The 16,460-nt window shown below is 35.1% G+C and overlaps 1 protein-coding gene across 10 annotated transcripts in view; it reads right to left on the bottom strand.

The window, feature by feature from the left end:
- The window catches only part of LOC111509861 (zinc finger protein Paris), a 64,510-nt gene extending 48,050 nt beyond the window's left edge, over positions 1-16,460 (bottom strand). For 2 of the 10 annotated variants that reach the window (XM_074178318.1, XM_074178322.1), the window contains exon 1: positions 16,188-16,460. In XM_074178318.1, the coding sequence (XP_074034419.1) occupies positions 16,188-16,319 (132 nt within the window). In that variant the 5' untranslated portion in view covers positions 16,320-16,460. Of the gene's footprint in view, positions 1-1,586; positions 1,989-2,104; positions 2,248-4,497; positions 4,904-6,481; positions 6,615-13,759; positions 14,204-16,187 lie in introns of those variants that run through there. The other 8 variants (XM_074178317.1, XM_074178321.1, XM_074178313.1 and 5 more) reach the window with 7 other exon arrangements.

Genomic DNA, 16,460 nt, shown 5'->3' with positions numbered 1-16,460 from the left:
AGGTAAAATTATATTTCAATAAATAAAATATGTTTGTGAACGTGTACCAATAGGGTTACCGTGAAAAAATGTTATTGGGTATGTTTGATTGAAATTATAAAAAATAATTATTTTTTCAAATTTGACTGTGCTGTCTTGGTTGCCAAACGACTTGTAGTCTAAACGAAAGTATACAATGTTCGCTATGTGCAGTTGATCGGTTGCTTACCTTTTTCTGTTCCTAATACTTGGTAGCCGCGTACAAGCAGGTAAATTGATAGGAACTGCATCCAAAAGGAAGCAGTTCCAAAACTAAGACGGCCTTCAAATCCGAATGAAAATAGTAAGACTGAAAGTCTCGGCTGCGTAATTGCGCGATTACATGTGAAATCAACATGACAATAGCCATAACATCAAAATTTTCAATCATTATAAATATATAATAACATTTTTTGAGACGATCTTGATCAAAAAGATAGAAATAGTACGCTTCCAAAACTTATTTTGAGTTAAAATACTAGAAATGCCCAAATAGGCCCTTTTGAGTTTCATTTATTGCTGATATCAAATTCGAAATCAAACCCGACTGGCACTAACTACCCTCTTCCATTTTGAGTTTTCTGAGGCCTAAGAAAAAGCATTTGCAGACCTATTTTATCATTATTAATTGAATTAGTAACATTGAAGCATCAAAGCATCATTTGACATCGATGGATTTCATTCAAAATTTATTTTCCTGACAAAGAAAAATGTTGGCTTTCTACTTCTCCTTCTTGATACAAAAATTTGGGAAACTTACAAGGAAAAGAAAGAAGCAATAAATTTCAAAAACTCTATATAAAGATGTGCAGATCATGCAAAGAAGTAACTTTCAGATATAAACTGGAAGAAAAAGCCCTCTTCGAAACAGCTATTTTCATACAAAGAATGAATTACACGAAAGAGAAATACTTTCGAAACAAATACTTTTATATAAACACTGAATTATACCAAAAACACTTTTCTCTATTCCGTTTCTATTCCAAACAATCGTATGGAATCTAATCACATATCATTCACAGGATTCCTACACAATATAATTAGTGAAAGGAGTAAAATTTCACTTACATGGAACACTGTCATCCTCACTGCTAGACATCCGATGTTTCGCCGTGAAACACTTGCCCTATCGGCTCTGCAATAGCAAATACGGATAACATTTGTAACGTTACCTTACTATTTTCTGAACTCAGAGCAAGATAACGATACAAATGTCACGACTAGCAGTGGGTAATACGGAGGAAAGAGCGTGGTTCGTTTCTTATATTCCCTATAGAAGCTCAATACTGGGTGCTGAAAAGGGTTACCGAAAATAAGTCCTTAATTGGGCGCCATCTACAGAAGTTTCTAGAAATAGGGCACCCTTTTCAACACTCGTCACTGTAAATTAACGTTGCTACACAGGGATATGAAACACTTTCAGCAAGGAAAAACGTGTAAAAATTTAATGAATAAAGTAAAAAATTTGGGACTAACTATTCAGAAATGAACCAGATTGTCGGTGATTAAAATGAGTTTTTATCCAATGATGGCCTCGATCAGAATTCCTAATAAATACAAGAACTTACCAAAGGGTTTAATGCATTAAACCCAACAATATCATATGGAAATCCTATTCTTTGAAGCCATCAATATAACTTAAACCCGATGACTGGTAATCTAACACTCCGACTTCTCTGATCCAGGTGATCCAGGATTCCTGCAGTCTCCGGTAGATCTGCAAACACTCGCCCAACTCTCATATAGCGGTGCTCCTATCTCAACCACTTGTGGTCTCGTCGACTCAATAGTTTTTGTAATTTACTACGCCTCACTTTTGCCTGAATGTTAGGTTCAGTTTTTTATGTATCAGTTTCACTTTTAATTTTACTTTTTTGTTTCAGTTTTAATTTTACCGATTCTGCTTCGGTTTTTGATGTTTCTGTTTCACTTTTAGTTTCAATTTTCCGATTCAATTTAACTTGGCAGAACTAGAATAAAAAAACTACTGTCAAAAAAAGTTCAATTGATTCTACGGTTAGCTTCAATTCACAACTTCATAACATTATTCACTACCATCCCTATTCAATTTACAACCCATAATTACCTTTATAGTTGAAATCCAGTTATATGGATGACTATCAAAATTTTATAATTATTTTGTCACCACTAGACGTTCTCACTTAGAAAGCCAAGCACAGAAAGACCGTTTCACAAATTTCATTCTATCTATAGTCCACCGATTCTAAAAATGACATAAAAATATATATCTCTCTCTGTGTGTCTAACTTCTAACTTGACCTTACATGGTAAAAATAAATTCCCTGACTTAATAACATTACTATTTGAGAATGGATTCTGTAACTGAACAAAAGAAGAAGACGATTTATCTGGCGTCTATTTGCATACCTAACCGTGATACGGAATAAAATAATCAGAACAAATAATATGGCTTTTGAATGTCAATATTCCGATTTATATTTGTTGGGTAGCGCTACCGAAGACTGCTCAGAAGAATCCCAGATCTGTGAAAATAAAAATAAGAATTTAGATAATGGGTATGTTTATAGTTTACAATTTGAGATTGAAAAGAAAAAGGTTTATTTTGTGTTCAGATTGTGTCACAAACAATGTGAAATTACTAATGGAAAAACGGAACGTTACACATTATAAAAAACACTCAATTCGTTCATAAAATCACGACTTTTTGTCACGGAATAGATTGAATCCACCCATTTCATCGTGACATGTGAAAGACAGCTTGTACCTTTTCACTACCACCTTATATTTTATTACCGTTCGACATGTTCCTCAAGTCTGTTCATTTCATTTAATGTATCATTGTTATATGGACGTTGTCTACCTTTGTTCAAGAACCGTCAAACTATACCTAACCCGGGATGTCCACCATATTGGGTTTAGAGTTACTTCATTTCATTTTTCGTATTCTTTTCACCAAACTTGTTCATTTGACACCCATATCATAGGAGTAGTGTATAAAAAAGCTAGTTCGTCATTCTGGCTGGTTCGCCATATTGGATTTAGAGTGACGTCATTTTATTTTTCGTATTCTTTTCAGTAAACCCTTACATTTGGTACCATTGATCGATCCACCATATTGGATTAAGAGTGAAGCCACTTCATTTTTCCTGTTCAATCAAGTAAACCCATTCATTCATCATATCATGGAGGTGCATAAACAAATTTTCCGCATATTTCATGCAGAATGTCAGACTCAGCTGATTGTATTACTGGAGCCTCTTAACACACTTTCCCAAGTACAACCTGCCGCAAAACAACCTACACTAGCATCTCTCAATCGCATTACATCTGTAATATGTATTCAACAGAGGGCGTCACTGAAGCTCATACGTGTTTGTAGAAAAAACTTTTTTTAGCTTGTGTTTTTTACGAATAAATTTTACCAACTAAACCAGAGTTCAAAATGTAAAAAAATAAATAAAACTTTGCCAAAGTTCTTCAACTCAGTTATAATATAAGAAGTATCAATACAAATACATTAATTACAAAATTTTGCTTTGCTATTCACTAAAAGCATCGGTAAACCTTCACATTATAATCACCAAGAGTAACTAACAACATATAATCGTCGAAACAAACAAAACACTACATCATATAAACCACGTCACTTAATACACATTTATATTCATACCTAAAACCTATAAAACTAATGTTTCAATTACATCACAAAATTATAGCAAATCATTTCACTGTATATCACATTAGTAATCATGAACAAATCACCGTTTCCATTTTTATCATATAACTTCACACAATGTATAAAGGACATCTGTTGAAATCGGTTTGCGTCTCCTCGTGGAGGTGGGTGGACGTGTAATTGGATGCGGCCGTTCTTATCGGCGAGGGAGCAGCACAGCACGTGCAAGCAATTTAAGTTTATCTTTAGTGTAAGACGTGTACATTAAAATGTATGGAGCATTAAAAAAAAGAAGTGTAGTACTTCTATACTCCCACGCGTAGACATGGCTTACTGCGCCTGAACGGAAGCAGAAGCCAACATTAGAGAGAGGGAGAAAGAAAGACATCTGTTGAATTCTAATGCGCGCATGTGCAGAATGTTTCGAATAATCAAACTATACACTTCAATTTTAAATGGCGAACACTATTAACTTCAACATCGATTGAAAAACAATTCATGTAAACATATCTTGTGAATTAACAGTAACACAGTGGTAACCAAAATTACGTAAAATAAAAAATATTTGCTTTTATTTAAAACAAGACTGTTCAAATTGAAAATCTAAATGTTTCATTGAACTTTTTGAAAGCACCTCGTATACAACAAAATAATGTTTATTCGTGCAAAAATCGTTCAACTATGATTTCTAGTTACTTCATCTGAGAACAAACTATTTCTATTGCTCATTATCATACAACACTTTCGAATTAACAACTGATTTTACGAAGAGAACCCAGTTTTCCTCGTATATTATCATAAAATAGCATCGAACGACATACCTCTACTCCACTAATGGTAAATATAACGTCTTTCAGACTTGTAGTCCCTGCTGCTTCAGGTAGATTTTTATCGAAAACCCAACGCAGATCGTGTGTACTTGAACACAATCGGCAAACTTCCGTGTATGAATCCATTTTATAAACAAAATACACAGAAAATCTTGATTGTACACTCTCACATTCAGATATCCAAATCACACTGGCACAGCATAGATATGCTGTGAGACTGGCTTTGCTTTCAAAGTGAAACGGGTAATGCTCTTGATGCTCATTTTATAAGCGCGGCGGACAAAGTTTGACTGACCGGTTGGGACGTAAAAGGAAATAAGTCGGAAACATTCGGTGGCGGTCGCTTTACGAGATTTGTTCAGTTATGGAAGTTTCAGAAAGTGAGCTGGAGAGAAAATCATGTAAATTTTGTTCAGTATACAGTATAGTTATTAGAATTGTAAAATGCGAAATACAAAAAAGTTTGGAAATGATTCACTGATAATAATAATAATAAAGGGCCTTTATTTACTTGGCGGAGTTTAGCATAGCTATTCTTGCCGTAAGTAAATATATGGATCCTATTTGTGTTTGAGAAAGTGTTGTTGAACGTTACGGAATACATATAAAGGGCTCATTCAGGCTAATTCAGTTTTTTATTGAAAGTTATATATTATAAAAGTGCAATAAAAGAGCAATTGATAATGTGAGATCGCCCGCGGTATATCTTGACGTCACACCAGGCAACGACATTCGAGCGGTGGCAACTGGGCCTGTCGTTGGAGATTATGAATTGCTGCCATAGTCGGATTTTGTTTCATTTGCTGGTTTGAAAACACCACGTGTTACGTGTTTTTTAATTCTTTTGTTTTTAAAACAATTTAAAAGTTAAGGACCATTATCTGTTCATTAGAAGACAGCTTTAGTAGAGCTAATCGGGGTAATTTACCTGAAGTCGATATTTTCATGGTGATAGAATATTTTAATAACAGTAGGGGCTACATAAGCGCTGAAATGAGATGTGTTGAAATGGGAAGGTGAGTAAGGAATAATACAGTACTTTGTTTCACCTTAAATATTTTATTATACATGTATTCTTCTAGAGTATCCATGTAAATAACTATTGGCTGTTGTTATACCTATTGTAATGTAGAATAGCTGAACAATGTGCGGCGCTTGAAGTGTCAATCGTTATAACACAGCTTACTTACTATAGTAAGTAAGCTGTGGTTATAACTTGTTTATGTTTAGTTATAAAATGAAACTCTAAATAAAAAAGGCGGTCGGTTATAAAGTAAACTTTTTTTAGAATTCCCCCATTTTGTATACAGGTTGGCATTTTTGAAACAAAAGTTCTTTAATAAATAAAGAGTCCCTTGGGATTCCAAGATATAATTTCGGATTTTTCTCTATAACGTAAATAGATCTTCCCTCGATACCTATTGTTTTTCGAATTCCAGTTTTAAACAAATATTACAGACAAAGTAGAATCTGATGATGTATCAACAGAAGTCATGTCTGATGTACTCGAACTCTCACTGTCCTCAGGAGAACTTAGTCGTAATTTTTTCCTGTTTTTTCTGTATTTTCTATTTCTTTAGAACTTTTTTCGGTGGTATATAATATTTACGGTCTGTGTAGCTTTTGATCTTCGAAAAACCTGTTTATTAACTTGAATTCCAACATCGAATGTATTTTCTTGTGTACCTGCTTCATCAGACATGATTTGATTTTCAGCGATATCTTAGTTACAAGTATTTAACAAAATTTGTTTATCTTTTTTTTCAACAAACGCTGGAGCTTTAGATGAATGTGCCGTCGGTCTATCAATCTGGCAATCAACTATATGCGGAATTACGCCTGGTTTCAATATAATTTTTCCCACTTTCATAGTTTTGATATACATGTAATTTTCTAAGTTTTTTTCAACCTAAAATTCAAATTATTGTTCAGAGTAAACTAGTTTTTTTTATTATTAATTATCATTCATACTTACATTAAAATGATCTTCGTAACAAAAATGCGTGCCCTTGCGTATTTTGTATATCCGCCAGCACTCTCTTGTCGCCGAGTTGACTGATGTGTCGTCAATCTTGACCACGCCCCGTTTCGGTGAACGCCACATTCATCTATTAATTTAAGGGAAAGATAAAGAGTGAAAATTAAGATTTTTTGCAGATGTACTATTTGAAACATAAACTTTCAAATAATGAAATAAAAAAAAATGTTAAATGAGCCCATTACGTAGTGAAATGAAATATCTACTAGCTGATTCAAAATTCATCGAATGTACAAAAATGTTGCGTTTCAAGAATCAACAACGTATGGATGTATTGAATTTGCTGTTAGAGGGTGTTGTTTGGAGTTCGGGAAGTTTCGAGCAGGGTCTTTACCATGTTTAGGATCGATAATATCATAAAATTACAAATTTTAAAAATATCTGAGTCTTGTGATGGTGAAGTTTTTTAATGATTTATTGTGATAACAGAACGTACATAATGTTTCTTCAATAAAAATGGCGCCAGAAGTGTAAAAACTACTGAAACAATTAATTGCACTATTTGAAGAAACAGCAAAACGACTCTTTTGAGAGAACTCAGTGAGGGCCAACGAATCTTTCAGAAAGAAATAACTGGTAACGTCGCATGAGAGTAAATTGACATTGAGGAAGTCTGAGGTGGAGTGCAAACATTCATCGATCAAAATGTTGGAAAAAAATAACAAATATGTCATGGAAAGAACGAAAATGTAAGAATCGGTAAAGGAAACAGATAACAGTCTAATTGAATCACCAACCAGAGTATGGGGCCAGTCAACCAGTACCGGCTGATTGATATAGTGAGAGTGTATCTATATTGACGGGGAGAACTTTACCTGGAGCGACAAGACCATCACGGATAAAACTCTGAAGGATCCGACTTCTAATTTACAGTCATCTTGCTCGACAAGTCGCGGCACTTCCCAACGCCAACGGCTGAATCAGACAAGAAAGAGCCACTGTGTGTAAGAACTCTGCGAGGTCATGCGCTGTTAACACTCCAAAACGATTATCAAACGATTCAACTGACATTATTTGTATTTTCAAAGCTTACGCAATGGAAATACGATACAAAAAATACTCAATGTAAACCATGTGACAGTTTAGGGGCAGACATCAACAATCACAGGGGACCTTACACAAGTATGAGGAAGATATATAAGTACTAATCAATTTGACCTATTCCCAAGTCCGAAAATAATTTGTAGAGGAGACTGAATTACATGCTTTCATTGACTGTCTGAAGGTCACCGAGGTACATACTGTATTATTAACTGCATCCAGATAAGCAAGATATGCACAAACGGGCGCAAATATAGGTATCTGCGGAAAAATAGAGCACCTGCAGATGGATCGTTGCAAACGACCAGGGTTTCACAATATACAAAAAAAGGGTACATCAGCTGAAGTGGAACTGTAAGATACTTCTAGAACAAAGAGACATGAATGAGGAGTGGCAAAAAATCCAAGAAAAAAGCAGAGAGAAGGTTCTTATCACAAAGATGGAGACGAGCCAGATGAAGCTTGCAAATGACAAACGGACAGGGTTCTGAGGTTGATAGGGTTGAAAATGAAAGAAATAGTGCCGCAACTCTGCAACGAGATCCAATGGGATCAAAACCATAGGCTATAGATGACAAAATGGAAAGCCTGAAGAAAGATGATGATTGAGCAATCTGATTGGTAACAAGTCTCCAAATGTGGTGCAGTTGTTAAGCCACCTTATTCCTCCACGATGGCGGAGGAATGGGAGTTCACATTTGAGGGAACCCAATCGAGAAAGTCACAACTCTTTGAGAGTCGAATGTGGCGGCATTTTGACATCAATTCTTCTGTGTGAACTATCGCGATGAAGTGGTGCAGAAGATGCATCCTTTGCACACTTCCCCTTGAAGACCAAATTTTACTACACTCTAGTGGTGCAGAAACAATAAGTCACTACACTTCTTGTTAGTGTAATGAATTTTGATGAATAATTGCCATCACAACCCAGGAATAAGAAACAAAAATTACTACACTTCCCGTCAGTGTGATGAATCTTGATGAATAACTACTATCACAATCAAGGCATCAACACTCCCTGGGATCGGAGCCCGAGAGTTGATCTATATCGTCATTACTTAAAGAACAACCCCAAAACCTCAGACATGCCTCCTCCTGATAAAACCAAGAAAAGAGGTGCCAAAACAAGATCTGCAACCCTAACACGTTGGGGCGTAGATTCCGAGAGGAAAACCTCAGACAAGGGTGAAAAATTCTCACTTGAAGGAAAAAACCTGGAAGAAGTTAAATCCACCTACTATCAAGGAACCCCTCAAAAGCCAGTATGGGATTGCAGAGAAAAAGGGTACAAAACCATCTCCTACAGACCAAAAGGTAGGAAAATAATCAACCCCTTCAAACTTGGAAAAGGTCACAGAAAATGAAATATTTTACTATAATGCATTCCAAATCGTATGTGTCACGAATGATGAGGAGATCAACTCTAGAAACGCGACCCAGAATAAACCCCTTACCAGAGAGGATATAGCTTTGTCACTTACCCGACAAACAGCCGTAATTAATATGTAAAAATCATGCAATCCCAAGATCAACATGAGAGATTGAAGTTGATAGAAAACCTATGTGAATACATGCTTTTGAAAAAAATGCTCTCCAAGAGGAGACATAGCTGAACCCCACATTGTCAGCATCCCTCCTCCGGAGAAAAAACTTGAAGTAAAATTCCAAAAAGTCTTTCAAGACATATAAAACAGAATAACTGGAACCCTTCCTGAGAAAACATTGGTATGAAATCATAAAAAGAGAAAAACCAAAAAAGAAAGGAGTTCCTATTCTCGAGGTGGACAAACCGAAGCCACATAATAGGGGCGGACTGCACATCGAGAGTGAGAACCAACTCCTAAACACACAAGTGGAAGCGATGAACATGGAGACACAAAAAACATGGCAGTACAATCCACCTCTGCCAAAGATAACTCTACACCTAACAATGTGAACGGCACACACGACCCAACCCTACGAAGGAGGAGAATATATTCACGAAAAACATCCCGTAAACAAACAAATATTTATTTGCTCTGGGCTCATCTAAGATATTCAACAGACTTGAAATCAACAATATCACATTTGAAGAACAAATAAAGAAAAGGCAGGAAAAAGAGGATCTCTGAAGAGAAAATTATCATATTAAGGAAAAATAGAACTGAGCCCAAAAAACAAACAATCTGAGGACAGCGGAGAAGATTCCACGCCAAGGAAAAATAAACGCAAGAGATTGGGGACAGCCACACCTAGAAAACACCAAGAGCAGGAGCACGATACAGAAAAACCCAGTATTCTAGTAGAATAAAACAGCTTTTTAGAATTGAAAGACAGGGCTGAAAAATCTTGAACAAGTGGCAGACCAAAAAGTTAAGGAGAAAGTGGAATTGTACTCCACAAGAATATAAGAGAACTACAGATTGAGGCAGTCAGGAATTACTACAAAAAAGTCTACGAGATCAAGCCGAAAGTAATCTTACTTTAAACATGATGAAAATGACCAAGTCTCCTAACAAGATTAACCCTCAAAAACCTCGAAAACAACGGGAATATTTTTCCCCACCTATGCATTTGTCTTGAAGGGTTTAGACGCGCAACCGCAAGTATGACATAGCGGACGTTAGAGGAGAAATAATAGATACAAATTGAAAATGTCTTCAAGATGAGGACATAAGGGAGGCCACTGTACCCCTTAATAACAAACAACGACGTCACCCTCAACCACCTTAAGAGAAATGTTCCCTCCGTTTTGCACATGCGTGTTGAGTGGGAATTACGAAACAACTCAAGGCAAATCTACAATGCCATAATTGTCGGCTTTGGGGTCACGCGACCTCAAACTGAAATAGAAAATTCAAGTGTCTAAGGTGCACTCAAGAACACCCTACCAATGAATGCACAAAGCTTGAGGATGATCCTGTGTCAAATGTGCAAGCCCTCATCCCGCAAGTAATGTTGATTGCCCTGTATATAAAAAGAGGATGAATAACCTGGGAATGAGAAGACAGAGCAACCGACCCCAGATATCAACAATCTTCTACGATGAAGTTTCAGGCACCCAAGCAGATGGACCTACAGCATTGGGAAAGACCGAGCATACACACTACTGATGGCTCACCACTCATACCCCTTGAACGAGAAGAGTCATCGGGGCCCTTTCGAGAAGGTGGAGCAGGGGAGAGAAATCTTCCAGGCTCTAACGAAACTCAATTCTTTACTGAACATAAACGAGATGTTGGGGTCGCTTAACGATATCATTCGTCGGCTGGAAAGCACGACGGGACGATATTCGATGTACCTTAACATCAACCTCATAAAAACTGGCGTAAAGGCCTAAGCAAGGGAAGCTAGGAGAATTAGAGTAGACTAAAAGTCTGGATCTCAACCTATGAGAACTCACTAACAACGTGAGTTACGTACTCCAATGTCGCCCCTTCTCGGCAAGGTCGTGAGGGTGCGTCTTTTTCAGGATTTCCCTGTTACTTTTTCTTCCATTCCTTGGAATGTTATTGGGTTCAAGATACAGACACATTGTATATAAAATATTGTGAATAAAGGATTTTGGTTTTTTTTGGGAAGGTCAAAGAACTCAAAAAGTTTGTGCCACTGATTTGAACGATCAACACAAATTGTCACGTTTCGAGGTCTATTTTTCTTTGCTCTTGCGCAACCAACACAATCCATTTTTAGAATCGGATTGTCTTGTGTGATGAAAAGTGAACGTCTCCTGTGGAGGGGGACGTTCAGGACAGTGGTTGGACAGCAATAAGCCGCCTAGGCACTTTCCAAAGCCGAAAACCCACCAAAAAAGTCCGTAGTTACTGTATGGTGGTCAGCGACTGGTGTGATTCACTATAATTATTTGCAACCGGGCCAAACCATCACAAACGTTTCACAAATCGCCGTCCGAAAATTAAACGAATTAAGCGGCCTCATCTAGACTTCCCAGCAACCAAATACCATCTTTTCAAGCACTTCGATAATTTTCTCACCGATAGAAACTTCGCCAATCAGGCAAAAACGGCCTTCGTTGATCCTTACCAATGAGGAGATCCCAATGGCAGATTTATAAGTTGCGGAATAAGACTCTTGTTTTTGGGAAAGAAAGTTTTTGGCTTTCTACTACTCCATCTTGATACAAAAAAAAGGATGAGGGAATCTTCCAAAGAAAGGAAGGAGGTAATCAATTTGAAAATAAGTAACTATACATGGATGTGTAGATCATGCAAAGAAGTAACTTTCAGACACAAACAGCTACTGAAACAGCTACTTTCATATAAACATTGAATTACACGAATGAAAAAAATTCTTTCGAAACAAATACTTCTATATGAACACTGAATTATACAGAAGATACTTTTCTCTACTCAGTTTGTATTACAAACATTCGTAGTGGAATAAAAATCAGATATAATTCACATGAGTTCTACTTTAAATGAATGGTAACAAATTGCACTTACATGGAACACTGTCATCCTCACTGGATGACAGTGAGGATGACAGTGGTTTTTTTTACCAAGATGGAGTAGTAGAAAGCCAAAAACTTTCTTTCCCAAAAATTAATCACTCCTAAAAATGTAACCCCTTCAATTCTATAACTTCATCGTCACCAATCTGGATGGGGATGAAGAACTCAATTCATTCATGTTACGATGACAGTACCTAAAGACAATCATACGCTCATTTAATTCAACTCCAGCTATAGAAATCTTGCCAAATCCAAGCTAAAACCCATCTTTTTCGAAAAATAATTTCTTCTAAAAATATATCCGCTTGCAATCATAGTTGCCGTTTTAAATTTTCTGCGATACCGGAAACTTAGCAAACTATAATCCCTGAACACCACAATATTGTTTCTTTATAAGAGGAGAAGCTAGGTGAAATGTTTTCCTACCTGTATTAGAGCATTTAGAGGCAACATTCTGAATGAACATGTATCGCAAGCTATGAGACTGGAAATTGAGTGAGTGAGCTAAGAACCTAAACACCACATAATCTCTCTATAATTCATATAACAGGTCAAATTCCAGCAAGGTCAATTGTTAAAACTGATGTTTTTTTGAGTTTTGTGTATAAGGACAAAACCTTTGAAATTCAAAAAGTCGATAGTTCTAGAAACTGAATATCAATAAATCAGAAACATCATTCTGAAATCAAAATGAGCACAGAAACGAAGACACCCTTTATTACCATATCATATCTAAATATATTACGAATTTCGCCTTTTTTTGCCTATTTTTTATACTTTCATTTTTATCACTAAATATATTTATGTTGGTTTACTTGATAATGAGGATGGAATAATTAATAACATCCGTCTCTTTTTTTCAAGGTCGTGCGAATTCATATAACTACATTGAACACGGATACAGATATAAGCATGCGCGGTAAGACAAGTAAACGATAAAGCTTTACAGATTCGACCACCAGTATTTTAAAAATGTTACTGTAAAGCCGGCCAGGAGTCCCAATTTCTGCTACATGTTGTTGTAAAAAGACATGTGCATGAACTATAGACCTCTACAGGTAGTACATTCATTTAATAATATCCATTTCATCAGTTCAGACTTCCATTGTCTAATATAAATTGATTTGAAATCGCTGAAAAAAATTTTAAAAAATTAAAAAAATTGACCGAATTTACCAGTTTTGTTAATGTTTAATTAATAATAATTAAATTGTAATTTTTATTTTTCATTTTTTGTTAATAATATTTTGTAATTTTTTCAGCTTTTATTAATATTTCAATTTTTTTTTTTTGTAGTTGCTTGTATGTTATTTTTTTAATTTTCAGTTTTTTGTTCAATTAAATTGGTATATTCGGTTAATCATTTTAATTTTTAAAAATTTTTTTCAGGGATTTCAAATCAATTTATATTAAACAATGGAAGTCCGAACTGATGAAATACACCACGAAACATTGTCAACCACCTTCAAACATAATAATATCCATTCAGTTTCAGTATATTTCTGTGGATGAATTAGGTTTTGAGTATTACCCATAATATGTACAAATTAACAAATCAATAAAGTTCTTTATTATTATTATATAGTTAAGTTTGAAAATGTAAAATTGTTGGTCACTTAATTCTCCTACCACCTGGTAGGAACAAAATATTTTGTATTTTTGTTTAATTTTTCCTGCTCTGAAACGTCTAATTACCTGAAGATGTATCATAAATTTTTTTATACCTATTCGGGATAATCTTCAGTCGATCCTTGTGGAATAAATGGCTCAGAAGCTTGGACTATTGTTCCAGAAAATATTTTAAATCACATCAGCTCCTGATAACGGGATGGATGAGTCTATGAGTTCCTGATAAAACATTGCAACCATTCACCGAAGTTTGTGAATCATCAAGATTTCAACTGAAACATGTGGCATTGTGACAAAATACAAAGTCGGAGTCAATGGAACTAGTCAGGATATACGTGATATTCCACTTATTAGGCTATCAATGACATCCTTTTCATCCCAAGTTTTTAGTGCGCTTGCGCTCCTCAGCCAAACAATCACTGCACGTTGGTTATATAATATTCTCACGCATCCTACCGCTTTGATGTCTCTTTACTATTCGTTCAGTAAATTAGTCAGCCACATTAGATCCGCCATTTTGATTTTTTATGCAAGTCATTCTGTAAAAATTGAGTTGTTAGATTGATGACCTATTTATTTTGTAGAAATTCATATTGAATATAGGATAAAGAAAATAACTGTCATATGTCTAATAAGTTTTTGATTTGTTACGACCAGTTTCGGTTTGTTGAACCATTTTCAAGTAAACTGTTTACTTGAAAATGGTTCACCAAACCGAATCCACTCGCAACAAATGAAAAAATAGTAGAAATCAGACAAAAGTTATTTTCTTTATCCTATATTCAGTAAGAAATGAGGATATCACATATATCAAAGACAAACTCGAGGTCATCAAACACTATACCCTTCCATTAACTTTTTGCTTTCAATACTTAAATTCGCAATATTGAAACATCATTTGATATGGGTATCATTTGATACCCATATCATGGGAGTACATAAAAAATAGTCCGCCATCTTGGGCGGTTGGCTATATTGGATTTACAGTCACGTCACTATGTTTATTGTATTTCGCTCATCAAACCCTTTCATTCGATACCCATATCAGAGGGGTTACTATGAAAAAGTTGATTTGCCATTTTGTAAAGCCACCATATCGGATTGAAAATGACGGCATTAAGGTAATCGTGCCTTATCAACTTGTGTACCAAATTTCAGTCGGAAAGTTGGAATTGAACCAAATTTAACTGACAAAATTTTATTACATGTGAAACTAAATGAAAACTTGCAATAAAAATTATACTGGTTCCCATGAGTCTGAAGCCTCTTGTATTTCCCAAGCGAGGGCGCCACTATTCGATAATACCTTTTGTTTTTGTAAAAATAATCTTTTTCGCTTTTTTCTGTTGCTATGTTTTGTTTTTGTTAACTTCATTATTATTATTACTATTATTATAATTATTACTATGTGATGTATGTAAAATAAATAATAATAATCGCGTCTTTTCGAAGCAAAAATTCAACTTCTTAAATACAATTAACAAAAAAATTTGCAAAACTGTTCAGAAATCAATATATTTTTTACTTTACACTTATTAAATAATTTTACAAATTTTCATATACTTTTTAATTTAATCATGCCAAAAAAAATATTTATAAAACATATTAGTTAATCACAATATTAATCTTTGTTGTTCACAAAAATTAAAGGTGAACAAACACTTTATAATCACTAACAATCACCACCAACAATGTATAAATCAACCATATAAATTTAACTGCTTTAAATCATTATTCAACTAAAACACATAAAAATAAAGCATTAAAATGATATATCAATTATGCCACTTTCACTGAGAAAAATATACACCCAAGTATAACTAATAATTAAAACCATGAAACGAATTATTCAATTACATTAACAAATACTAATCATGAAATCACTTCAAATAAGATAAGCGATAGCACTTATTTTACCGTCACTTCTTCACCACCGAATATAACATTACTAATCAAATCACCATTTTCTTCTTCTTCATATGACTCCACGCAATATATCAAAAGCATCTGATGAATTGTAATACGCACATGCGCAGTATGTTTCGAGCCGTCAGCCGTACTAGTTCGATTGTAACGAACATGACTGAACACAAAACGTTAGTCTGCAAACACAATTCACGTTAACACCAATTGAAATGCAATTAATATGAAAATATCCTGTTAACAATAAATAAGGCATTTAAGCTTACCAATAATGTTTCGTTTTTCTATAGAATGTAAAAAATACCTCACAGTTGTGACAAAAAAAACCTGACTTGCAAAAACTATTACTTTTTGTCAAGACAAGACGCCGATCAAATTCAAAATCTAAAGGTTTCGTCGAACTCTTTGAAAACACCTCGTATAAAATGAAATAATGTTGATTTGTGAGATAATCATTTAACTGTGCAGTCTAGTTGTTTGACCCGAGAACAAATCAATTATTATCATTCATTATCACACAATACGATGATATTAACAACTGATTTTACAAACATAACCCTGTTCACCTCGTATATTATCATAAAATGGCGAACGACATACCTCTACTCCACTGATGGCAAATATAATGTCCTTCAGACTTATAGTCGCTGCTCCTGGCAGTTTTTTGTCGAAAACCCAAAGCAGATCGTGTGTGCTTGAACATAATCGGCAAACATCAGTGTATGAATCCATTTTTTAAATAATATACACAGAAAATCTTTGAACGCTCGCACAGTTCACATACCCACAAACTAATTCTGTTGTTACTGTGGAACGGGCGGTGCCAGCCAGCAGATGTTCGTTTTATAAGCGTGGCGACTAGATCTGGGTGAG

Source organism: Leptinotarsa decemlineata, unplaced genomic scaffold (genome assembly GCF_025532065.1).
Source record: "Leptinotarsa decemlineata unplaced genomic scaffold, Ldec_3_MD MMD2_tig00003736_RagTag_RagTag, whole genome shotgun sequence".
NCBI classification, from domain to species: domain Eukaryota; kingdom Metazoa; phylum Arthropoda; class Insecta; order Coleoptera; family Chrysomelidae; genus Leptinotarsa; species Leptinotarsa decemlineata.
Note: the sequence above shows the minus strand (reverse complement) of the source record. Positions and strands in the feature narration are given on the sequence as shown.